Source organism: Ciconia boyciana, chromosome 6, assembly GCF_034638445.1.
Source record: "Ciconia boyciana chromosome 6, ASM3463844v1, whole genome shotgun sequence".
In the NCBI taxonomy this organism is placed as follows: domain Eukaryota; kingdom Metazoa; phylum Chordata; class Aves; order Ciconiiformes; family Ciconiidae; genus Ciconia; species Ciconia boyciana.
Genome location: NC_132939.1, coordinates 1779343 through 1804519, shown reverse-complemented (window position 1 = coordinate 1804519; position 25177 = coordinate 1779343). Strand labels below are relative to the sequence as shown.

Genomic DNA, 25177 nt, shown 5'->3' with positions numbered 1-25177 from the left:
CTGGAGTTGGTCAGCCCGAGGCCGTTCTGCTGGGGCTTCGTGCTGTTGGAAAAAGCCATTCGAGGGGGGGAACCCGGGTCTCTGGGAGGTGCCGGCTCTCGGGGGAGCCCCGGGTACCGGGGCGGGCTCTCCCTGCCGGCGGGGGCGCGCGCTGCCCGGCGTGGCCGGCAGAGGGGCGGCGGGAGGAGGAGGAGGAGGAGCAGGAGCGGGGCCGGGGCACCGGAGGGCGGGGAGGGAGGGAGGGAGGGAGGAGCGCGCCGCGGCAGCCCAAGTTTGGGGGCAGCGCTCGGCGGTGCGCGGCGGAGGCCGATGGGCAGCGGGCGGCCGCGCTCGGTGCCGGTACCGGTACCGGCTCCGGGACCCCGCCGGGGCGGCGGCGCGGGGCGCTGAGGGAGGCGGCGGGGCTCAGCTGCGGAGCGGAGCGGAGCGCGGAGCGGCCCCCCCCGGCGCGGCCCGGGGGGATGCCCCCCTGCAGGCGCGGAGACTAGCCCGGCCGCCTGGTGCATGGCACAGCTATGGAGGTGGTGGACGAGACGGAGGCTCTGCAGCGGTTTTTTGAAGGTAAGGGCCGCCCCGCCGAGCCCCAGCCCTCTCCCACCGCGGCCCCGCCGGGCTCGGGGTGGCCCCTGACCCCAGCCAAAGGCAGGGCACGGCAACCGCCTCGTCCGGCGCCCGAGCGGCACCAGGTCCCCGTGGCTGGGCGGAATCCAGGTGTAGGCGTGCACCCTCCGGCGCACCGCGGTCACATCACGGGCCCCGAGCTGGAGGTCCTGGCACGCCGAGGGCTGGGGAGCGCGTTGCGTCGTACGTTAGATGCCTGCCGGCACCCCAGCGAGGCCCTTGGTACGGCCCTCGCCAGTCCTCGGAGCAGGCGTGGGCTCCTGACGGTAACTCTGGCACATGGATCGCAGACGTCACCACGGGGCCAAACTCCTGGCCACCCGCTCTGCTCGCCTCAGGACTGGCAGCCTTTCTACCTGTCCCCTGAGCCACGGCCGCTGGGCGCAGTGCCTTGGAAGCGGGCTCACCACGGTGTGCTTCACTGGGGAAATCGCTCCTCTTTGGTCTAGAAGATCGCTGGTCCTACAGCAGCGATGTCCAGCAGCGGACCCCGCGCCATCTCGCAATCAGCGTCTGTAGGCCAGTGCTGCCCAGCCAGAGCCCGGACCCCTTTGGGCACCGTGCGTTTGCAGATGAGAGTCTCCTTCCCATCGGTACAAACGAAAGGCGGCTTTTACTGAAACCAATGGTGGAAAAGCGGTTGTAAAGAGAATTTGGCCTCTGTCAAGCAGGGGTGAAACACAGTTGCTCGTGGCAGCTGAGGATTTGGTCGGGCTGAACTGTGTGGCTGGGGAGGTGTTGGGACCCTGATGCCCTTTGTTGTTCCTCCCTTGGCTCAGTGTTTCTTCTCCCTCCTCTGGCTTTGTTGGCACGCTTCACTCTTCCTCGTTGACTGTATCGCTGTTTCTTTCTCACTTGTTGTCTTTGTTTCCTTCTTTCTGGTGCTGCGCCCCACACCGCGTGCCCCTTGTTCTCTGGTGGGCCGTTTGCCAGGCGGAGGTTTTGCTTGCGTGGACTGTGCACCTTGGTGCGAGGCCCTGGCGCGCAGAATCACTGGTCATGGGGGAACAACGCGCCCATCCTAGCGAGGCTCCGTTGCATCAACGGGTCCTGTCGCTGGTGGCAGAGTTGGGGTCTGCTGGGGCGGACCCCAGTCCATGGAGAACTGGCTGTGTCAGATCTGTCAGATCTGGAGCTTGGATCCGCTCCGGAGACCTCGTGCTGTGCTTTGCCTGCGGTGGGATCGGGCAGCGTGCTGCCTGCTCCGCTGAGGTGCTCGCTCAGCGTCGCCTGGGGCGGTTGGGGTGGGAGGACTGTGTCCCTTCTGTTTTTTGGCTGGTGGAAGGGCTTAACCTGAGGAGGAAAGCGAAGATGCACCCACAAACAGAAGATGCTCTCGGGAATGAACAGAGGCTCAAGCTGCTTACTTCTCACTTTCCTCTCTTCTGGCATCTGTGTGATGCCTCAGTAACGTATCTTTTCTTCTTCAAAGGAAAAAAGCATCCCCTGTTTGTTCCAGCCGTGATTTTGGATTCCCGTGAGCGACAGGATTAGCGAGGATGGGAAGCCTCGCCACACGGGCTCTTATCGTGTGCTCCCAGCCTGTGTTCTCTTCAGCCTTCAGGGGGCTTGTTTTGTTTTTAGGGTTTCACTTGGACCGATCTCCTAAATCCTGCCCACCCACCTCCTGTCCTCTGGGCACCAAGCACCTCCCTGGCGTCCTGCACAGCCCTCGCTCAGCACCCCGGTGTTACTTACAGGCATTAGACTTCAACTGTCTGTCTCTTCTTTATTTGTAGAAGTGGAATTTCTCTCTCTCTCCCAGAGCATCTTTTTATAGGGTGGAAGGTTTCTTTCTTTGTCTGTCTGTCTGTTTTTTTCTGGGTGCTGTGGGTGATCCTGCTTGAGCAGGGGGTTGGACAAGATGACCTCAAGAGGTACCTGCCAACCTCAACCATTCTGGGATTCTTTCTCTCTTTTTCCTGCTTCTCTTTCCTTCTTTATATTTTTATTTTTCTTTTTGTCTCTTTCTCCTTCTTTCTTTCTTTCTTTCTTTCTCTCCCTTTCTCTCTTTTGAATTAAAACCATCTCATCCCTGTAAAAGCCAAGGCTGAGGGAAACTGGGGCTGAAGAATATTTCTTAGCCTCTGCTGTTTGCATACTTGTATAACTTGCTTTTTAGAACTTCTCTGAGCTTAATTTTTTTGTGGAGCCCAACATGGCTGTTTATTTCGTTTGGGCAGCTAGATCCCTTTGGCGGTGTTATTAAAGAGCATCTGTTACAACACAGTGTTCGAGGGTGAGAGGGGAAGAGGAGAAAGTTTTTCAACAAAGGATTGCTGCTCAGTGTAGTTTATGCAGCGAGTGAAGAAACAAGGTTCTTTCCTTTTGTGCACGCTTTAATCGTGGTGCTCTGAAGGAGTATGAGGCCAGACTGATCCTCTGTTATTTGGAAGTGAAGGTCAGTGCCTTAAATTGCGAGCTTTGCAGCGTGGAGTCGGATTTGCCCTGGAATCTCGCTGTCCTGAAGAATTAATGGTTTCTGGATGTGTAATACAGTGGTGCACAATAGATCTGTTAGAGTTTATTAATTTACAGGAAAAAATTCATTAGTAGAACTGATTCCTCACTACCCCATCACTTCTTTAAAAAGTGTCCGCTGATTCCCTTCCTGGGGGGAACACGTCTTCAAACCATATTTTTCTCTTATAGTGAAATATTTTTTCTTCTCACAGATCATCTTCTCGCCAAGTGGAGATTTTATGCTAGAGGAATTTCTTCCTGTACACTGAAAACCCTGAAATAATTTGGGAATTCCCTTTCCTTTGCTTGACTCTGATTTGCACAGGATCTGAGCCTGCTGTGAGCAATCCCACCATATTTAAGAGTAATCCTTTAGTGCTTGTATAGCACTCGGTATTTCAAAGTGTCAGACGAGGATTAACTGGTCTCTTCTTGCAGACTTTTGGGGAGTGGGGGCTGTGCTGGCTGAGGTGTGGAAGAGAATTGGTGTCTGTGCTGATTCCAAATCCTGGCATTTGGCTAGCTCCAACAACAGTGCGGCAGGTCCCATCGCAGAGCAAGGCTTGTTTTGGGGAGCGAGTGCTCCCAAGATCTCAGGTCCAGTTGCCTGCCTCTGGTTTTCTCAGCTGCAAGAGACGGACCTTTATTTTCATAAAGAGGGCTCTCGGTATTTGCTTGGGCGGGATATCCTTATTTCCCTGGAATGTAGTTGTCTGCTCTTTGAGAGTGAGATCTGAGACACGTGAGGACGGAGAAGCAGAAGAGTGATGTGAAAAGTCTAGGGCTTTGCTCTTACGTTTGGGAAGGGGCTAGGGAAAAGCGTACGCAGTCTCTGAGAGAAGAGATGGATTGGGCATAACTTCACACCCTCCTGGGATGAAGATGCTGTGAGGGTGATTCTGGCTGGCAGTATGGCCTCTGTGTGTCCTCAAGGTGCGCCTGTCCTCTGTTAGGAAGACCATCGCAGTCCTGCTTTGTGTTAACACAGCTGGTAAATGTGTTTGGTGGTGCCCAGGACCATCCTGCCGAGAAGACCTTGGGCAGGCAGCTGGGAAAGCTCGGAGGCAGAGAGCGTGGGATGCTGGGGCTTCTGGCAGCGGAGGTAAAGGAGCTCAGTTTGGTCTTTCCATAGTATTGGGAGTGTTTACCCAGAGCATTTGTATTTTGTATCAAAGGAAAAGTAGGGAGTTGAAAGCGTCTGACCCTTGGCTGGCATCCTGCTAGAAACCTTACCTTCCTCCCTGCCTACCACTCGCGTAAGGGAAACAGTTACGACAGAGCTCAGCTATTCGGGATCCCTCTCTCTCTCGGCTAATTTATGAGATAAGAGGTTGTTAAAGAATGTATATCGGAAAGATGTGCAGAGCAGGGCTTGGGAGGCAGGGGAGTGGGCGGTTTGGCAGATGGCTGAATGGGGATAGGGCAAGAAATGGAGAAAGAGTAATGAACACTGAAACTTTGGAGGATTTTGGGTTGAACTGTGGTTGGGAAAGACAGTAGCTGGTTAAACAGAAAGGGCCAGATTGCAGTGAAGGCATGCAAGTCCTGTGAAATGAAGCAGCCCTTTGCAATTTTTCACTGAGCACAAGTGGCTGGAGCACTCGGAAGTGTGTGTTTGTCAAGCGGCCGTGTGTCTGTGCATGCACGCACGGGGCTGCCGGTATTGTGTGTGCTGCTGGAGCGGTCGCAGGAGCCTCCGAGCTGGGAGCGAGCGAGCGAGCACCGGGCATTTTATCAGCAAGGCAGCAAGTGTGTTTGTATTAGTGAATGTTTTTGCCCGTAGGAGTGCGTGTATACGTGTGTTAATGGTATTGGTTACTTTCTTGGTGATTTTTATTGTGTATCGTGGAGCACTTTATGTACGTGAATAGGAAATGCCCCCATGCAGCCCTGCAGGAAGAGGTCTGGGCCATTGCCCCATTTCCCTTGGATGAAGAAATATAAAATGATGGGGCTGAGGCAGAGAGGTGAACCCAGGACGCCCGGGTTTGCATCTTGTCCACCATGCTGTGTCATAAGGGTCGGGTCTCTGTGTGCTGTGTGTCGGCAGGAGGATTTGGTGGTAGATGGGAACGAGCGGAGAAGGACTTCACTGGTAAAACTTTCACTGATGTAAAACAGTGAAGCCACGAGCTTAAGGGAGGAGGAATACTGGTTTCTCTTCAGAGCTGGGGAGCACCTCATGGTGGGGTGAAGCGTCCCTGAGCTGGAAGGGCTCTGGCTGCTGGCAGTGCTGGTGACCCCACCTGTGCGTTACAGCTCGCTGGGGGTTCGCTGAACTACAGGGACAGTTTCAGTTTCTGCCAGGCAGGAGGTTGGAGGATTGAGAAAATGAGTCACAGAGAAACAAGGGACTGCTTTGGAGTCTTTCCTAGCTGCTTAGGGATGCAGAAGGGAGACCGGTGGTTTCTTGAGGCTGAAGACACCGGGAGCAGAAAGGGCAGGAGGACACTAGACCCAGGGCCTCTAGAACAGAGGCTGTGGTGTCTATCGTGGTGCTGGCTGGCAGACAGAAGCCACACACACAAACCAGGACAACTGGCCCCACGTACGTTTTCAGGCACCTGGGCTTGACATAGCGATGCAACTACAGCGGATCAGAGCATCTAGTTCCTTTGAGTTGTATGAAAGAATGGCTTTTTTGGGAGCTGGGCTTCATGCTCGCTGTTCACTCTCTGCCTGTCCACTCTGGCCCTTAGTCTCTGCATCCTGAAATGCATCTTTGAGCTCTGATGCTGTGCTGGGGAGAGGATTTCCTGCACCGCTTGCATGGAGCTGTTTGATGTGGCAAGAGTAAGGGCAGAGGGAAAGCACCGGGGAAAGGCTGGGAGAATCACGGGCTCCATGTGAAAAGCACAACGTGATCTTTGCTGCACGTCGCTGCGGATGGTTTGTGCCTAGACCTGACTTTCGGGAGGAGCGGGGCTGGGGAAGCGGTGGCTTTGCAGTGTGACAGTCTCTCCAGGGCCTGGCTGGTGCAGTGGGGAAAGTAAGAGGCTTTGTGTGGAGTGCTTTGCTGGACGGAGTTAGCCTGTGACAGAATGGTCCTGGGGAACCTGGTACAGCACAAACACATGACCATCCCTCCTGGTAATCCCCTCGCAGACCCAAATCCCAGCGTGTAGCAGCAGCCTCCCAGCCTCCTCCCTGGCCCTCCCACTCTTCTGAGGGAATAGAAAAACCAGCAGGCACCAGCCCTGGGACCTAGACAAGCTGAGCTAGGCAGCATAATGACAGAGGGGGAGAGCAGGGACGCAGCAGGATCTTGACATCTGCTCTCACCATGCTCAGGATGCGCTGGATCCGAGCAGGTAACAGCACAGATCCCCCAACCCTTCCATGGCTCAGCTTGTTTCCCCTCTGCCTCTCCATCTCTCTTTCCAATGTGATTGTTTCCTGGTCCTCCTCTCTCTGCCCTCTATTTCAAGCTTCCCCTGCCCACCCAGCTTGGTGTCTGCCTCTGGTCAGCACGTGCCCTCAACAAGAGCAGGTAACGTGAGGCTGCTGGTGAACCCAACTCCATCCTAGGGCCTAAGCAGAGGAGGGAAGAGAGAAAAAATGTTCCCTTGAGCTCACCACCAGCAATCTGCAGCGCTTGGCTGAGGCCCAGGGGGGCATTCCTGGGCACAGGGGAAGCTGCCACCTCCATCCCAGCAGGACGAGCAGCAGGAGGTTCCCAGAGTCTTCAGCCAAAGCACTTGTCCTCGTCCGCTCCTCAGGGCGAGGCTAGTGCAGAAGAGTCTGCTGCTTCCAGCGTGGCCTTGTGACTGTGCTGGTACTTCTCTGGGGTCTGCCCTGTCTCCCCAGTTTCTCCAAAACTCCTTTTTCCTGGATGGGAAAAGGACAGGAGACACTGAGATAGAGTAAGGCCAGAGAGCTGTTTGTAGGAGGGTGGATCCCTTAAGATGTCTGATAAGGGGTGGGTTGTGATTCAGAAAGAGCGACGTGAGCACACGCCTGCAGAGGCTCCGTCGAGGACGGAGAGAGGTACTTTGCCCACGTTCTGGTTAATGTATCTTCCACAGGTTGGTGTCTTGGGAGCGATGCCCGGACACAGACCAGGAGAGGGTTTGGGAGGAGGTAGCAGGAATAGGTGGTCGTCGAGGCAAATTAGAAGGGAGTCATGCTGGAGGTATGACCAGGCTGATGGAAATGGGCATGTTGGTGACTCAGACTTCTGGCTGACCCACGTTGCTCCGTGTGCCTGGGCTGGGGTGGTGCAAGGGCTGCTGTGCGCAAGGGTATGGGATATAGGAAAGAGATGCTGGTCAAGAAGGAGCCTTACTGGCAGGGTTTCCCTCCTCTCCCTCACCCTTTTCTGCTAGAGCAAAGCATTGGCTAGGGCTGGCCTTCTTGGGGCCAGAGTCATCCCAGCTGCCATGTCACTGGCTGCGATAAACGTGGAATAAAATGGCTCCTGGGCATGGTTAGCCTGGAGAGAGCTGGGCATTGCCTGGAGAAGCGCAACCCCACCTGAGCGATGCGTGGGGAAGTTGCTTACCCCATGGGCTTTCTGCCTTCTCTCATAGTCCAGTGGTCTTCTTTTTGCTTTCTGCTTTCACCCCGTTTTCTGCCCCGCTGTCGTTCTCTCCCCATGGTCACTTAGTGAGAAATAGAACCAGAAGAGGCCTTTCAAGGAAGGAAGAGAGATGGGGCCCTGCTGTACTTGCCCTCTTCTGGTTAGGGGCCTTGTGGATTCCTCCCACTGGGACAAGACCTGAGTGATCTAGAGCTGGGAGCTGTGCTAGGAGGGTGCCGGGCTGTGGCCAACAAACCCCTGGCCCGCAGCAGTGCTGCAGGTGTCCGCCCTTCCTCTGTGCTGCCCAGACAGGGTCCTAGACCATGGCTTGGCATCCCTCCAGTGTATCTCTGCCTGGGGATTTCCCTGCCTGGGGATGGCGTTGCTCCGGCAGAGCTTTGCAGAGCTTGCTGGCTAACCCCCTTGTCTCTTTCCAGTAGTGTTGCTGATTGGACTGGACTTTGCACTCTCTGATAAGAACCCCAGTAAGCTAAATGTGTCTGAGGAATGATTAACTAGCATGTGCGTTGCCAGAGGACAGGGGAGCAGCTGTGACTGGACACACAAACAGGAACAGGCTTGTAGGCTTTTGGGTCTGAGCTGGTGCTTGCCGGATGCTCCTCCATGCGCCAGCTCATGGGGCAGCATCCTTCAGGAGAGAGAACCCACACCATGGCCTCCTTGGCACCTTCCAAGCAGATACCAGAACTAGGGATGGACAGAGAGGGATGAGACTGTGTCAGATCAGCAGGGGAGGTGCAGAGTCCAAAGGAGGATACTGCTGCTGTGCAGGGAAAAGGGATGTTCTTAGAAGTAGAGGGTGGATTGCATTGGACACCACGCTTGGCTAGCCGGTGGCTCCCATTTATGGTTTCATGGATACACCCTCTTATTCCTACTGACTGGCATGCTTTGGCATACCCTTGCTTATCTTCCAGACCTTCCTTCTCCCATTGGCACTGTTTGCCCCGCACGGCAGGGACAGAGGATGTCTTCTGTCTGAGGTGGTGGAGGTGGACGGTCTGGTCAGCCCAGGACCCTGTGCCGTCTTCCAGCACACCCTGCAATGCATTCAAGGCATGTTTGAATGAAAGGCTTCCTTCCCAAGGGAAAGTGTAATGTGATACTCGGGGTCCACCACTTATCTTGCTGAACTTTGTCTGTTTTGATGCAGTTACTCAAAACGGCGAAAGGGAGATCTGGGAGCAGGGCTGCGGGGCTGGGGAGAGTGGCCAGCCCTGGCTGCAAAACGGAGATGCCGGATTTGTTGTAGAATGAGAGCGAACGCTTGTGGATTTTGCTGGCTTTTGGGGTGGTGGGGAGGAGGGCTGGTTGGAAAGGCCGAGGCTGGAGTTTTAAATAGCCTTGGTATGCTCGGATCCAGGATTTGAGGGCAGAGGCTAGGGTGAACCAGGGGGAGCAGTCCTGGGAGTGCCACGCGGCTGTGATCGTAATCCCGTGGCAAGTCCAGGGCTAGGGCCAGTGTGCAGGGCTGCAGGCAGAGGTAGGAGTCATTGCCTCGGGTGCAGCCCAGCATCAATGCACAGCATCTCTTTCACATCCCAGTTGCTGTGACAGACCGGCTTGGTCATAGGAAAGCTGGCATCAGTGGTTAAAGTTTTCTTAGCCTCTCTGGCTTATCCTACATTTTCTTTTTCCCCCCACTGTTCCCCTTCCCCATCCCTCATCCTTTTTGCTCTATCCAGTCTTCTTTTCTTCAGCTGCTCTCATAATTTGTTTGCAGTGTATTGAAGGAGATGTACTGAATTATGCCCTAAGTGTTTGCAAACTGCATCACTAGGAAGAGCAAAAAAGGTGGGGCTGTGATTGCAGACCAGTGTGTAGTGTGAACAGAGACTGAACAGGCTAGCTGAAGCAGTGTGGGATGGGACCAGAAGTGAATAAGGAGCTGATAGGCACGTGCAATGCCAGCAGCCATGGTCTAGCTTTGATGAGATCTCTGATTTTTTTTTAAAAACAGTAATTAAAGCAATTTTTGCTGGGACTGATTATTTTTTTTCTGTAGACTCTTTTGTCACCACCCCAACATTGCAGCAGTGTATTATCTTGGGAGACTCAGAGTGCCAAATTGATCTGGTTTTCTTACCCAAGGAGAAGAAGATAGTAATTGGTGGGGAGGAGACAATGCAGAGGGCGTGACGGTGGGCATGGGACAGGATTTGTGGAAGACACAGGGAGGGTTTCCAAAAGAGTTGGAGGCCTAATTCCTGCAAGCTCTGTCTGCTTTGATGGCAAGGACCATAGAGCATGCCGAGCCGCTCTGGCTTGCAGCCTTGAGAAGTGGACGTAATGTAAAGAGTACATTCAACTTAATTTGGAATACAAAGATTCACTTAGTTTGTGTCTGACAATACTTATTAATCAACAAGTATCATTTACGACTTTTAATCCCGTGTGCTGATTACAGCTGGCTGCTAAAAATCTAGATAAACAGGAAACCAAACAACTTATCAGCCTGCTTGATCTTGGCTTATCTCTTCTGTTATGACAAGCAATGGTTATGGACATCGATTCAATAAAAGCACTAAAAAGTGCGCTTTGACTTTATTGGAAATGAAACACCTGCTTAAGTAAAGCAAAAACTTAAAAAGTGTGCATTATAAGGGCCATCAAGCCATTTCACAGTTGGCTGCTTGCTGATAGTATAATCAATGCTCTGCTCAGTATAAGAACAGAAATGGTCTTTTCCGTGATGAGGTCCCATTCAAATCAAAATCTGAGGTCAATGAGAAGTTCTGGGTAGGGGGAGCAGGAGGACTTCTGTCCATCTCCCCTCCCTCCTGTCTATTTTAATTCAGTCTGTGGAAAGGGGTGTTGGAATGGAGAGGTGGATGGTGATGAGTTTTCACATGCAGCACAGTGGAACGTGTGGTGAAGAGAGAGGGGTGATAAATGATGTTTCAAAACTAACCTCATTGGTGTTGAGGGGCTGAAGGGACACAAGAAACAGCAGTGTGGGGACCTGCAGACTGGGGACAGGCTTCAGCTCAGAATGAGAAGTTTGGGTGCTGGAGGTTGTGCTGGGGTGCAGGGGCTTGGGAAGAGGAACTGGTCAAAAGTGGTCTTGTGGAACATCAGGGTAGGGACCTTTCCTACTCCTCTGCTTTTAGACACAGGTACTGTGGCTCTGGTACACCCAGGAGGCATCTGTGGATACAATAGATCATGGATGATCACTGAGAGAGATTTTTACAGAATTTTTACCACGAATTTTCAGCACAGCTTGCTTAATTTAGTCAAGACACAAAGTCGTAGGTGATCCTGACATTGGGCCAAGTTTGGCTTTGAAAGAGATGAGAACGGTACCAGAGACAGTACAGTGAGCTGTGATGTGTAGTAAAGTTGATACCAGGCACCACAAATATTTACCACCAGAGAACTAGATAGTAGGAATGAGATGGAGAGAGTTGGTCTGGTGTGCCCTTTTTTTGAGTTTTAAGATGCGGGTTGCTCAGCCAGTGAACAATCAATGTTAGCAAGTGACAAGGGGACATGAGTTTTAGGAGTGCAGGTTGCTCCCTGGGGATAGTCACTGCCTTAAAGAGACTTGTGGAGGCTCCGTTTTTGCAGAACAAAACCCCAAGTTTTGTAGAAGTTGTTTCTGCTTTGATCAGCCTGTTGTTTAAATGGGTCAGGGTGGTGTTTGTTGGTTTAGGGCTGTTGTCAATGCAAGAGAGACGTGTTAAATATTTTTTTTGCTGGTTTGCAAACTTTATAGCGCGCTCAATAAATCCAGCGGCTTGCTGTCCCTGAGCGGCTGGGAAGACTCATATCGTTAAGGTGTTTGTCCTCATTGCTGGTTGCATTGCAGCAGGGGTGAGCTCTGAACCTCTCGGGACTGGCAGTGGGAGACAGGCCTTGCCCTGAGGTCTTTATGGTCCAGGTGAAGTGTGGAAGGGTGGAGAGATGAGCTTCACCGCTTACAGAGGCAGCTAAGGACCACCTGGGATAAAGTGACCTCTCCTCTCTGTTGTTATCCCTGTCTGCTCCTCTTTTCTTGCTTGCTAATTTAATAAGGCCCAGGCAGCAGCAGTAAGGCTTTCAATAAAATTACCTTCTGATTTTCCCTACTTTGACAGTATCATTTCTTAAAATGAAGATGCTTAACTGAGTTTCAGGTTAGAAGGAACTATCGGATCTTCTAGCCTGACCCGTATAAGAGCTTTGAGCAATGCAACCTCCAGCTGAAACTGTGGAGGAATAATAGGTTTGGTGGGTTTTTTACTGCCACAGAGAATTTATCTATGAGATTGAGGTTAACACCATAGCTTTGCCAGAAGAACTGTGGGGCTTCTCATCATGTGTGGTTGTGGGTTGTGTTTGATCTGTAAAAAAAAAAAAAAAAAAACCCCAACCAACCAACCAAAAACCCCATAGCTCTGCTTTGGGGCTTTTATGGGAAGGAGAAACCGGTCAGTCTTTGCCCTTGGCTCAGCCCTGAGAGTCTGTATGGGCTGAGGACTTCTCTGAGGGACTGGAGAAGTCAAAGAGACTTAGTGCAGGTTGTCAGAAATTGTCAGAAATTCATTTGCTTCTGCAGTGAGCTTGTTTTAAAAAACAAAGAAACAAATAAAACAACAACAGAAGTTTCCAACAAGAGCACAGCGTACCGGTCGATTAGCACGTGCGTCTGACTTGCTGGCTGGTCTCCGTACAGGTCTCTGTAAAAGAAAGTTTTGTGTTTGTCCTGTCAGAGCAGAGGCTAGGTCTGCCAGCTTCTTCCAGCAGATCTTCAGGTCTCTGGGCTCTTTTCTGAAGGGATAAGCAGGGGTCTCTTCCAGGCAAAACAGTGGGCATGTCTGCAGATGTGTTTTTCTGTTCTGGGCTACGCCACCATTTTACAGCATGAATCCAGGCAGTTCCCTGTTGCTTTGCCTGTGTCAGTCCTGTGTGTAACAACAGACTTGTACAGTTTTGGGGCAAGATCCATCTCTTCCTTTCTCATATCCGTGTAGCCCCTTGCACAAGCAACTACATAGAAACGAGAGGCCGGTAATCTCAGGAATTTCTTTCACCCCACATGGGGAGAGATGTCACAGGGATCAGAGCTCTGGGCACAGGTACTGTAAAAATAACTGGTGGAGGCTGCCGTGGTTGTTCAATAAGCGTGGACTGGTCTTCTGGGAAAGAGACTGCTCGGCTTTCCCTTCCGGTGCGTGCCGGCGCGGTGCGTGGGCAGGGGCGATGGCGGTACCTTGGACAGCAGTGCCGTCCTGGCAGGGCCTTCCCTGCGCCCTGCTCCGGCCAGGTCAGCTCCGGCCCCACGGAGAGCCCCGCGGGCCGCAGGGAGATGGCAGGACGGTCAGCCTCTGCAGGACACTTGCAGGCCGTTTCCCATTTGCAGACGCAGCTGGGTGGAAGAGCTCCAGCAAGTTCACTGAGCACCTAGAGGGAGGTGCATTAAGCTGAAAGTCCCATTTAATTCGGCTCTAGACCTAAGGCATAAGCACTAACATACTTCGCTAGTGACACGGCGTTGCTCTTCCCTAGCCTCGAGCGTGTGAGCAGACTTCTAGGAGAGACCCAGGAATGTGCAGAAGGGGAAAGTGACTTTTCTATTGTGACAGACCCCAATCCGCACAATGAACCTCCCAAAAGAAGTGGAGCAAGGGTCTGGCAGGGGATGGATCCTGGCTGCAGGGTACCCTCGTGGAAGATATCTTGGAATAAGATACCACCCAAAGATATCTTGGAATCTGTCACAAAAGAGAGGAAAATAAAGCTTAGACAACTAGAGCAAAGTGGGGAAATTAAGCTTAGAAAACTACAGCAAAGTCTTGGGGGAGTTTTGGGTGGCTGAAACTCTGGTCATTCATCTTCTTGGCTTAGCTTTCCCCCCCAGAATTGGTCACAGTCACCACCACCACCATTCCAGCCTTTTAGATCGCCTTGCATTTGTAGCTCCCAGTGTTGTTCAAGGGTAGTGAGGAATTGTCCTATAGCCTTTGGAGGGAGATTAGCTCCAGAATAAATGTTAGCGCTTCTCTTCTGAGGTTAAGGAATGGTTTGTCACTTGTATGTCAGCTTCCAGGGAAGCTCCCTTCACAGTCTGAAAGACTTGGGGCAAGGGATGAACCCAGTGTGCTGTGCTAGAGGGAGGCGTCCGGTGGGAGCGGGACAAAGTCAGTGCTCTCCCTGCTCCCCTTCCATGGACAAATCATGATTTATGGAGCTGCGGTAACGTGCTGTGAATGAATTTTGCTAAAAGGACTCTCTTGGGAGGATCGGTGAACTACAGCGGTGATAAGGAAATACGAAAATATTGTCAAAAGTATTCCAGAACTGCTGAAAATCCGAAATCAGCTTCTAATCACTGAGTTACCTCTGAAAGCTTCATCCATAACTCAATGATGCGGAGAACCTGAAGGACAGTAGAACAGTGAGTGGGCCATGGTTGTGGTTTTTGGTGCTGAGAAAGTTTGGTTTGTCTCCCTGAACTTCTTGTATCTTTTGAGACACTGTCTGCTGCCTCTGCGTTGTGTTAGATTCAGGGCACTGCGGGCTCTACAACTAGGAGGGGCCTCCAAGATATCTGGGAGGTAGAATTGCTCCTAGAGCATCTCTTTGAGAGTAATTTTTTATAGTTTCCAAAAGATGGTGACTAGTAATGTTACTATTCATATTTATTGCAGTCAGACATGAGGGCCATGGGCCTGCTGTGGCTCTGCTTTGCAAGCACAGAGGAGCAGATGGTCCCTGCATATTTTACCTCTCTGGGAAAGCTGTTGCTCCCTGCTAGGACCAACGTCTTATTTCAGGGCTGACGCTGTCAAATCTTGCACTCCAACGGCCATATCTTCCTCACAAGACTGAAACTGCTTCCCAGCAGGCTGCTTTCTCCAGTGTGAGTTCATATATGTGAGGATTCAACCACTCCTCAGCCTCCTGGTAATAAACAGACCAGACAGGGACTTTTGTAAAGCTTCTTGTGCATCCCGAGCAGCGTTATTTTGAACTTTTCCGAAGTCTCTCCAGTATTTCCATGCCCTCTTCCAGACAAACAGAGGTGGGCCACCGATTCCAGCAGCGGCATGCAGAAAAGCCGTGACCATTTCTCCGTCTTCTGCTGGGTAGTCCCCTTGTGCGTGGAGAACTCTGCAGTCACTGGCAGAGCTGCAATGCTGTGTCGAGGGCTTGCGTGGCTGTGGTTAGTCCTGAAAACCGGAGCCTTTCATTTAGTCATTTTTTCCCAACAGTTTCCCAGCCTGTACATGCTACTTTTGGGCGATTGTCCTGCCTTTCGCTTTTATTATGCAGCAGACAGATTGCTGTCACTTACCAGGTGATTCAAGGTGCTCTGTAAGATTATTTTTTTTCCTTTCTTTGCTATCCCACCAATATGTGTGCCACCTTCAAACTTTGCCATTGGAGAAGAGCAATAAAAAATGCTGAGTGGCTTTGGCCCAGGTACCAGTCCCTGGGGGTCTCTGCTAGTAACCCCTCTGCTCTTTGATGTCTCTATATTAACAACTGCATTTTAGCTCTGTCAGTGATGCAGTGTTTGATCTCTCTCATGTTCTCCCTGTCAGTTCCATGCGGGGGAAGTTTCTAATCAGGATGTCGTTCGGCATTAAGTGAAATGCACTGGAGAAATTCAAGGCTGTAAATGCTGGAGGGCAAGGGCTGTCTGGCTGATATTTGAATTGACAACACCTAGCCCAGCCGACCTCAGAGTGTGTTGTTCCAGAGGCACCTCAATAACAAGTCTACTTAGCGATCTAAAGATGCTGCCAGTACCGCAAGCATTGGGTGAGAAGATGAAAAGTGGATTTTGCAGGAAGGCCAGGCTTTCTGCTCCATTTCCCATGAAGTCAGCCCAACTGCTGTGGTTCAGCCCAGCTGGAGCTGTGGCCCTCGTTTTTGGGGAAAGCAAAAGAAGATGCATCAGGGGGAAAATAATTCCAAACATAGATATTCAAAGGGAGAGAGACAGCCTCCCTGCTCCCGGCTGCGACAGATGCTGGGGTGGCAATGGGAAGCAATAGCACGGGGATTGTAGCGCACAGGCTGGGGCCAGTCGCAGGAGACAGGTAATGTCAGGCTGATGGTAGTCAGGACCGGAGGAGTTGGCCTGTGAGCAGTTGTGGTTAGAAGACAGTGAATGGCCCAGCTGTGAAACCCTTGTGCTATTTAGCACAAGGGGCACTGGCCGTGAGTGGAGATAAGAAAGGGAGCATTCAGGTCAGGCTCTGAGGAGGGCAGCCAGACTTGGAGGAGTGTGGGGCTGCAGCATCGTCTCCCAAATGGAAGTGATGAAAGTCCAGACACATGGAGCAGAGCCCCAGGGAGCGAGCTGGGAATGAATGACCTTATGCTGGCCTGGACAGAAGGCTCTAAGAGGTCTTTTAATCTATTGATCTAATGACTCATACAATTTGTGTAATTTCCTTGCCTTCCCACTCTTCCCTCATAACTCGGCTCTTTGTCACAGTTCTGGCTGGCAGCAAGACAGACTTGTTCGCTCAGGACCTACACGCTGCTTTCCCCAGCAGGTGCTTTAAAACAGCAGCAGCGTGTGATCTCTGCTCTGGTGGAAGGCGCTGGGTGAGCGGTGCCGGGAAGCAGCAGCAGTTACTGCCTGTTGTCCTCTGCGCTGGAGGGAGACGGAGGGACCAGAGGAGGGATGTCTCCCAGAGGTCTGCCCGGGCCAGGTACCAGGAGAAGGCTCTCGATTTAGTTCGCAGGTTCGCAGGTCGCTTCCTCACGCGTCTCTTCTGCGCACAGTCCTTTGTGAGAAGGTCTTAACCGTCATCATCTGTCCCTTGTGCTTCTGCGCCCGCAGCTCAGGCAGTGCTGCCATGAGGTTTATCTCGCTTTGGGCACATCTCACCCTTATTTCAGTCCCAGTATTTGCCTCCACTTGTCTAATGCATGGAGGCGACTTGTTCTGCGCATCAAGAGCCTGAAGAGCTGTTCTGCCTGCGGGAATGTGTGCAGTCAGTGCCTCCCACCTCCCCGGACCCGGGGTGACCTCCTTATCCTCTCCTCCGTGTGCTGCCCTCCCCACACAGCGTCCTCGAGCAGCGTGCCAGGCACTTTCCCTCTTGGTTTGTACGACTCCAGACAGCGTGCTTCTTTGAAGTGAGACCCAGAACACACAGAGAGCTTGTAGGGTGGATGGGATCCAAGCAGCACGTTTGGTATCTGATTTGTATTGTCTGGTAACTGTTTGCTAAATCCCTGGTGCAGGAACTATGTTACAGTGCAGGAGACAGCTCACAGTTAGTCAGAAAATGCAAACAACAAAGTTTGTTTTTTTTAAAAAAAAAGAAACCTCAGTTTCAGTCTGAAGGCCTATATGGAAATAGCCAGCATTCAGTAATAGCCAGCCGGCAGTAATCCCTAGGGATTTTTTTTTTTTTTAAATAATTATTTTGATTACATCATTACTTGTTATTTATTGTGAGTGGCTAGAGAAGCTTAGCTTAGCTCAGGAAAAGGCAAAGCATGAAGGTGACTGAGCTAGTCCACAAACACCTTGTTGAAAAGTAGCTTTCTTGGAGCAGAGGACTCTTTAGTCTGGTAGTTAAGGGTATGGAGATACATCGTGCAAACTAAGATGAGGAACTAAAGGGTGGAAATGGATTAGTGTGGCCCCTTCCTCAGGAGATGAATTAATCAGCTGAAACCTAATTCAGAATGGCATCTGTCCGAAGGATGTGTCCTCTACAGTGAGAAACTCTGGGTTTGGTGGGGGACGCCCTGAGTAAAATTCTGTGGTCTGTAGGATTTGGGGATATGATGGTTGGTATTGTCTTAAGATGGATGAAATCAGAGAGGAATAGTGTCCACTGTGTCCTTCTGGTCCATCCCTCTCTCAGGAGCACAAGAACTCCCAAGCAGGGCACATCAGCTCATGAATCAACCCTGAACAGAAGCCAAGCGGCAGAGCAGGAGGGTTCTCGCTGGACCATTTACACAACCCCAACGCTGCTGTCTAGCCCAGCGTGCACTGGCTTCGGGAGTACCTGCAAACACACTGTTTATACTTCACAGCCGCCGACTAAGACTTAGACCACTGAAGCAAGATGCATTGAATCTCCTCCTTGTTTCCTCCTTGGGGAAAGAAATGACTGCCCTGTACCTGTGTGCCTGACTGGTCCACTTCTCTTGGTCGCGTTGCTCTGCTCTTAGATCCTGGGAAGTGGCCTTGGGTCTTGGGAGGTTTGTGCCACGCGTGCAGCAGAGGTAGATGAAGACCGACTGCAGCGATGGTAGAGGAAACCCAACGACGTAAGAAGCTTTTGGTACCCTTTGTGATTTTCATAGGAGTCAATTCGGGAGCAAATGTTATTGCAATGTAGCGCTGAGAGCAAGTGCTGTATGGTTGCACGTCCCAGCTGTGTGAGAAGAAGGAAAAGCCTGATGACCTGACACTCCTGCTTGTGAAAGATCGGCGTTGGTTGCACAAAAGTAGTGATGGCCCTCCCCAGGCCCTGGCAAAAGTCCCATCTAGATAAATCGCTCTGCTTTCTTACACTCAGTCTCCTCTGGAGGCTGTCCAGACTGGACAGGAGAGACCTTGTTGCCTCCCAGTTAGAAGGGAGGAATGAGACGCGCGATCTGGACGTGGTGTTCCAGGCGATGCTTGGCTGCCTGTAGGTTTGTATTCTGTTGCTGTTCGATTATTAATCTTCCTGCCTAAGGATTGTTTTGTGCTGGGGGGTTTCCAGGAGAGGCAGCGCAGCTCCAAGTCCCAAGTCCCCCATGTGTGTGGCGTGCGAGTCTTCAGAATTGGGCTGAAAGTGGTCTCCGGAGTGGCTCCTGGATCTCCGAGTTTCCTAAGAGCCTTTCCAGGAGCCACAAGCCCAGCAGTGTTGGTGGCCCTGCAGCGAGGTCAGTGTCCGGGGACTGTGTCCCTGAGCTCGCTCCCTGGCAGTAGCAGAGCAGCGGTGACATTGCTCAGCCATCTGCCGTCAGCCTTGTCAAGTCCCCGTGCCTCTCCGAGTCTTTATTGCCTCTCCTGGTCACCACCGAGCGTGGCAAGGCTCTGGGCAGCTGGGTCATAGTCTCGGCTTAATGCTGGTACGTAGCTGGTAATAACTTTTTTTTTTTTTCTTGTATTGCCTGTATGCTCTGGTAATAATTCACATCAAAGAAAGTTTATGGTGATGGCGAAAAGAGCTGTGCTGGACCTTCTCTACGATGATGGTGACAGAGAGCTCACGCACATAGGTGTTACCCGATAGAAAAAGGTCACTCCTGTCCCCCAAAACTTGCAGCCTAGGTAAAGTTAGTGGGCTGCAGAGAGGAGCACACAAGAGCAGAAGCTTTGGTTTATGTTTCCTTTTCTAGTGTCCAGTCCTTTAACTGCAGCCCACTGAAGCCTGGTGAAGCGCGGTGGCCACGTGGCCGGTGTGCTGTAATCCTGCTCAGGGCACAGCCGGAGGTGCTGGGCGCTTGGGGCTGCTCTGCCTCGGGTCAGGCAAGCCCACCATCATGAAGGAGCCTCAGCAGAAGGAATCCGGAGGCTGTGCTGAAAAGGCTCTCCCCATTCCTGTCTTCCTCCTGGGCTGGGGAACGGAGGTGCGAGGGTGGCAAAGCCGGCCTCGTGCAGCGGTACCTCCCTGTCAGTCCCGAGCTCGGGAAATGCCAGATGAAGTGGCCTTCTCTGGTCCTGTTGTCCCCCCTGCCAGCCCTCCAACACCCTCGGTCCAGAGAGGGAGATAAAGGCGTTGTCTTCTGCCTCTGCGGGACTCCAAACAAACGGGGCAATGTGCCCCCCTGGGCAGGCACCTTGGACCCCGCCAAATGGCGACGCTTGTGTGGGTGCTGCTGTTCCTGCCATCTTAGTGCATGAATGGACAAGCAGGGCATTGACGGCTGCGGGGACACACACAAACGCTCCACTGTGTCCCCTCTCACACCTTCCCCTCCTCCTCCTCGGCCCCGATGCCCAGAGGACAATGGCTCTATCCATGCCAAGGTTCACAGCTGGCAAGGGCGGAGGAGAGGCCAGGACAAGGGTGGAGAGCCGGAAGGAGAAGGGACTCAGGAGGGTCCGGAGGGATAACGGCTCTGGGAGGGAAGGGACGAGGGGAGATGGGGAAATTCGAGAGGGGCTGGAAGAGATGAAGGTGCTGAGAGGTGGCTGGTGGAGAGGCCAGGCAGTAGGAAGGAGGGAGAAGAAAGAGGAAGGCTCAGGAAGGTTTGGGAGGGAGGATGGGGCTCGGTCATCTCTTCTGCGTGGAGCTGCCCGCCTTTTCCCGCAGGGCTCCCTGAGAGACGTGCCCATGCCCTGCTGTGGCACAGCGGGATGATTTCCTCTGGGTCCTCAAGCCTATGCTGTCTTGGGATGTCTCTCACCACACACCTTGTCCTCCCTGAGGCCTGGGAGGTGGAGAGAGGGCATTATCTCTCTATATATACACCTATACAGGGTATATACTGACTTGTATCCCCTTCCCGCTAGTATGTCAGGAATAGCAACACTGCACAGCAGGTATGGGAGTGAGGGTTGCTGCAGGCCTGAGCCAGGACACATTAAATGGTTAGGGACACTTTCCAGCTTATCCAAAGGCGCTTTTGTCAGATACATTCTTCTGTGTATGTAAGCTAAGGAGTTGTGGGCCTGTGTAAGAGCAGAAGGGAGTTTTCCAGGGGACATGGAGATGCTGCTGTGGATGGTGCTACTGACTCTGGACACTGGGCTGCAGGCTGGCGATGGTTTGGTTGTACCTCTTACCAGTGCGGTTCAGTACTCGGAGTGTTTTGCCACTGGTGCTGGTCCACAGCTCAGCCAGGTTGTTGCTCCAGGGTCTTCCCAGCTACTGGAGACCCCGTAACACTTTTTACGCACTATGGTAAATCTGGGGTCTTGGCTAAATCCCACCTGTCCCGTATCTCCATGCCTTCGGATGCGCTACGTTCTCTCTATGCCACCCTAGCTGGCGTGGGAACGTGGTAGTTTCTCCTCTCAGCAGTGAGAGGATTGCGGTGGGGTTAGATGTGGGAGCCGGGATGCTGTCTGGGAGCTCACCGAGAGTGAAAGAGAGCTGCCAGGGAGGAGAGGGTCAGGCAGGGTCAGGCTGGGTACAGTCTCAGCCTCTCCATGGAGAAGGTGTGGGAGGAAGGTGTGTGAGCGTGTATGTTCAAAGCCCCTCTCACTTGCTCCATTGGTTAGTTCATTTCAAATACGTGACACACAAATTAAGGCTCCCTGGAGCCCGCACGTTCTGGGTAATGCCCAAATTCTCACGAACCCCCATCTCCTTAGCCCCAAATCCGGTGTTTTTGCCAGGATCTTGTCCCACAGACTCCCAGAACTCAGCCTTGGCTGTATTTCTGGTGCGACTTTGGATCTTGGTTTTTCTGCTCTGGCATGAACGGGGGATGCACGAGCTGCCCCATTGCTTTGGAGGGGCAGGGCTGTCCTTGGTGATGGGCTGACAAGGGAACGTCCCCAGGATGGGACACAGGGTGGTGGCTGTACCTCTGCATTGACTGGGACAGTCCTACCTTTTGTGACGGGAACGGGCACGTGCTGGGTTTGCATGTGTGCGGGAGAAGGGTGTCCTAATGCGACTGAAACTGCTCAAGGGTAGTATTTAGGAGGGAGTAACCAGCCGGTGTAGCTCAGCGTAGCTCCATCAGCATCAGACCGAGGGAAGGCCCCTGAAGTCAAGCAGTTGCATGTGTGGACACCATGTAAAAGTTTCCCCCGCTGCAGCCTGTGCAGACCCCAGCAGGCAGTCCTGGAGGGGCCGAAGGAAGATGATAGAGGGGTTGGCGTGAGGAGGGGCTCACCCCTTGGAGGAACCATGCCTGGGGGCCCCTTTCAGTGCCTCGGACAGCCGGGGCTTCACTCTGGGGTGGTCCTGAGAGCGCTTTGGGGGAGATGGGGGAGTGGTCTGGCTTGGCGTCCCACTCGGGTTACAGGAGCCACTTCTGCCGGGAGTGACTGGTTATCGTTACAGTCAGGTAATAAAGAGCATTAATTAAGGAGGAATGCTGGGCCAGTATCTGGGGGGAGGAAGGGCCTGCGGGGTCGTGGTCCCTCCTGCCAGAGGGGATGTTTCTATCCCTCTGTACCCTCTGAGCAGCCCAGGGTTGGGCACGTGGAGCAATGGGGACATTGTCCCGCTGTCCCTTACGCAAGGAGCTCTGTCCCCATGGCTGGCTCTTCCCGGCTGGCAGATGCGTAGCCCAGGTCTCTGGGCAGGGACAGGATTTTGTTGTGGCCCCTCGCCGTGTCCCGCTCCAGGCAGGGCAGGCATGGGAGGGATGCTATCCCCAGCCGAAGCGGAGCAGGGCTGTCGCGCTGGGTGCTCTTTGGGCTTCGCCCCATGTGGCAGAGCCAGCTGGGCTCCTGCTGATGGGGAAGTGGGTCTGAAGCCGAGCGCCGGCCCCGCAGCTCCCCGGGCTTAGGCGGTGTTTGGTTAGCCAGCCATGGCACAGATTCCTCATGCTCGCGGCCAGGCCGGCAGCCAATCCGCCAGGGCTGAAGGATAAACAGGGGAGGAAGCAGAAGGGGGTGCTGAGCAGCCTGAGGCCCCGGGAATGTGCCGATGCGGCAGCCCGGCCTGCCGATTGCACAACCCCTCGAGCATAGCCGCAGGAACATGCTCAGGGCTGCACCGGGGCTCTGCACCTCTCTGCGGCACCGGCCGCCCCGGCATGGCGTGCCGCTGCTGAGCTTCACGGTTTATGCCGTGCTGTACCAGGTTATGGCTGGTGGGCCTTATGCCCGGCAGCATTTGCTGAGGCTGGCTGCATTTGTCCTGCTCAGCTATGTATTCCACCAAGGTGCAGCACCCACTCCAGTGCATGCTGGAGAGCCGCTGGGAGAGGGAACGCTGCACCTTGCCATGTGGGACCATCAGCCCGGAGCTCCTGGGGTCTCCTGGTCCTGTTCCACTGTGCACCCGCTGGATATTTTGTTATTGCCTCCCTCTTCAGCAGTGATTTTGTCACTAGGGTGCTCTGTGCCTCAGTTTCCCCATAAGCACCCTGCCCTAATGTGCTTCGTGTAGGGTGGGCACCAAGTGGAGGTCCTTGGGCAGGTGGATGTGCTTGGCTGGTTGCAGTGACCAGCTGAAGGACCATCCCAAAAGCTAGGGGCTCTCCAGCATGCTCCAGCCGCCTGCGCTGTACCACCAGCACCATGTCCACGAGCCTCCTCTCTCCGCTGTGCTGTATCTGACGGCTCCCCGGCCTGCTATGGACACGAGTGAGCCGTGTGCCCTTTGCACCAGGTTTCAGGTGAAGGTTTGCACACAGCGGGGCAACGGACCTGGCCCGTCTGTAGGTCAAGGACTTCAAAGCAAGGGGCTGGTGCCACTATCTCCTGCAGGCTGCTCCCTCTCCTGGCTGTGCTTTACACCGGGCACTGCCCAGCGTGTCGTTTGATTTGAAGGCAGCACAGCAGTGCTCCTCCAAAGCCCTGGGACCGCAGACGCTTGCCCCTGTCCTGGCCGTGCTGGCTGCGGGGCGGGAGGTTTGGCTGCCGCAGCGCTGCTGGAGCGCTCCTTGTCCTGTCTGAAGTGAACACGGGGCAGCACTACAGCCGGTGACGTCTGCCGCACTTCAGGCAAGTGTTTTGGAGAAACAGCCGGACTTTCAGAGCAGCCCGTGCTGGAGGCCATCACTTGTACCTGTGTGTTTTGGGAGCCAGGCAGGGCTGAGATGGCAGGGAATGGAAATGTGCGGCAGGCAGGCATATCAGGGTCTATGGCGTCTTAATTGCAGTCCTCTTCTCACCGGCTTTCACAGCACTCAGGTCGGAGCACGGTGCTTCATTTGTAATTCAAGCCCGCAAACCCCCAGTGGGTCCCTGAAACCCAGAACAAAAATTCACCCTCTGGTACGTGGCTTCAGTGCCACGGGGAGGCTCTGGGCTTGGCACAGCCTCTTCTCTTGCTCCTCGTCACTGGTGTCCCCCAACCTTTGCTGATGTTCCCCAGCCCCTGAAAACGGTTGACCTCATTGTCATCTCCAGGTTCCCACATCTGGTTCTTGTTAGCAGATCCCAGGATGAAGTTCTTCAGCTCTCTCCCTTCCTCCCACCCCTAGGTGACCCAGGCAGGATTATGGGTGATTAGAAGACAGGCAACAGAGCAAGAATAGGTGGGGGAGGGACTGTTATAAATAGAAATACCATAAACTTATCAGCCTATCACTCGAGGTAAATTCTGGTTTTAATCTCTCAGACCTGTAAATATGACGACTCACGGGGGCCAGACACCGTTAACTCTTTCAGAGCCCTGTGGCCGCGTGCCCATCTCTGATGGGAAGCGGGATGCAGCGGAGCACCTGAAAACGGGACGGGGAGCGAGTTCTTGAGCCGAGAGGATGTCACCAGGAGGGATGAGCTGGCAGACCCACGCCATCGGAGCAGGGGCAGGGAGGAGATGGCAACGCGGGAAGCACCTCCGTTTGGATGTCGATCGTGTTTGGAGGTTTGGGAAAGGCAGAGAAAACCAGTCCAAACATTGGGATTCCTGACATTCTCACACGTACGGGGGCCTCTGCTCGCCCGGCTCTGCTCGCAAGGAGGGTGCTGCGGGTTTAACATCATCTTGTTCTTCAGGCAAAGTTTACTTTTTGGGGATCTCCTCAACCCTTTTGCAAGGGAAAGGTTAGAAACTGGAGCAGACGGAGGGGTGACATGGTGTGAGCACAGGGTGGTGATGCAGGGGTCAAGGGGAGGGCAGGACATAGGGACGTGGCAGGTTTGGGAGTTTCTTTGCAGCAGCATCGACTGAACAAGTTGTGAAATGTCCTAGAAGAGTTTGGCCTGAGGAGTCTCCATGTCTGTACAGGGAGGTCAGCGTGTCAGAAGCGGCTGAATTACTTGGTCCTGGTACCCTCCTGCCCTGGGATGTTCATTGTGTGCAGAGAACGCTAATAAGCTGGTTTGCAAGACGGTGCTCTTTGGGCAGCTCTGTGGGTGCTTGCGGCACCTCTCCCGGCTTGCTGCTCTGGGATGGAAGGCAGAATTCCTCCTGCTGAGCTTTGGGGACCTCAAAGGGGTTACAGGTGACAAGAGCTCTCGCGTACTCTTTGGAGCAGGCGCTGGTACAGGGACAGGGCTGTAGACAGGAGATGCTATGTGGGGATTGCTGCTGTTCTTCCCACAGTGAGAGGGCGAACGCCGGCAGCACGGGGGAACTCAGAGCTTCCCTGGGCTCCTCCGTCTGTCTTCTGCTGGGACGAGGAGATGTGGGAGTCTGTCTCATGCGGAGCCGTATGGATGTCGAGCTTCCCAGGGTCCCTCCTTGGTGGCTTCCTGCCTCCTCCTAATCCCCACTTTGGAGGGGGAGGGAGCGTTGTTAGTGTCGTTAGGAGCTCGTGACTCTATGGAGAAGTATTAGCTTTTAATTAATCACGTAAGCTGGCTTTTGGTAAAAGCCCGGCCTGCGTGGAAGCTACGGGCGGTGGGACGTTCCTTGTGCAGGTTTGCCAGCGAGACCCACTGCCCTGACATCCCCGTTTCATCGTAGCTGGTGCAAGTGCCTCTATCCCCAGGCAGAGGAAAATCCTTCATTTTTAGTGGGCAGCCCCTTCCCATCGCACATGCGCAGCCGGACCCCGCCGCGGCTGTTATCACATCTC

General features: G+C 53.5%; 1 protein-coding gene across 3 annotated transcripts in view; it reads left to right on the top strand.

Annotated features, from left to right (window-relative positions):
- The first annotated feature begins 266 nt into the window (after window positions 1–266).
- Window positions 267–25177, top strand: part of MYRF (myelin regulatory factor) — a 63913-nt gene continuing 39002 nt past the window's right edge. For all 3 annotated transcript variants that reach the window (XM_072865930.1, XM_072865929.1, XM_072865932.1), the window contains exon 1: window positions 267–561. In XM_072865930.1, the coding sequence (XP_072722031.1) occupies window positions 516–561 (46 nt within the window). In that variant the 5' untranslated portion in view covers window positions 267–515. The remainder of the gene's footprint in view (window positions 562–25177) is intronic.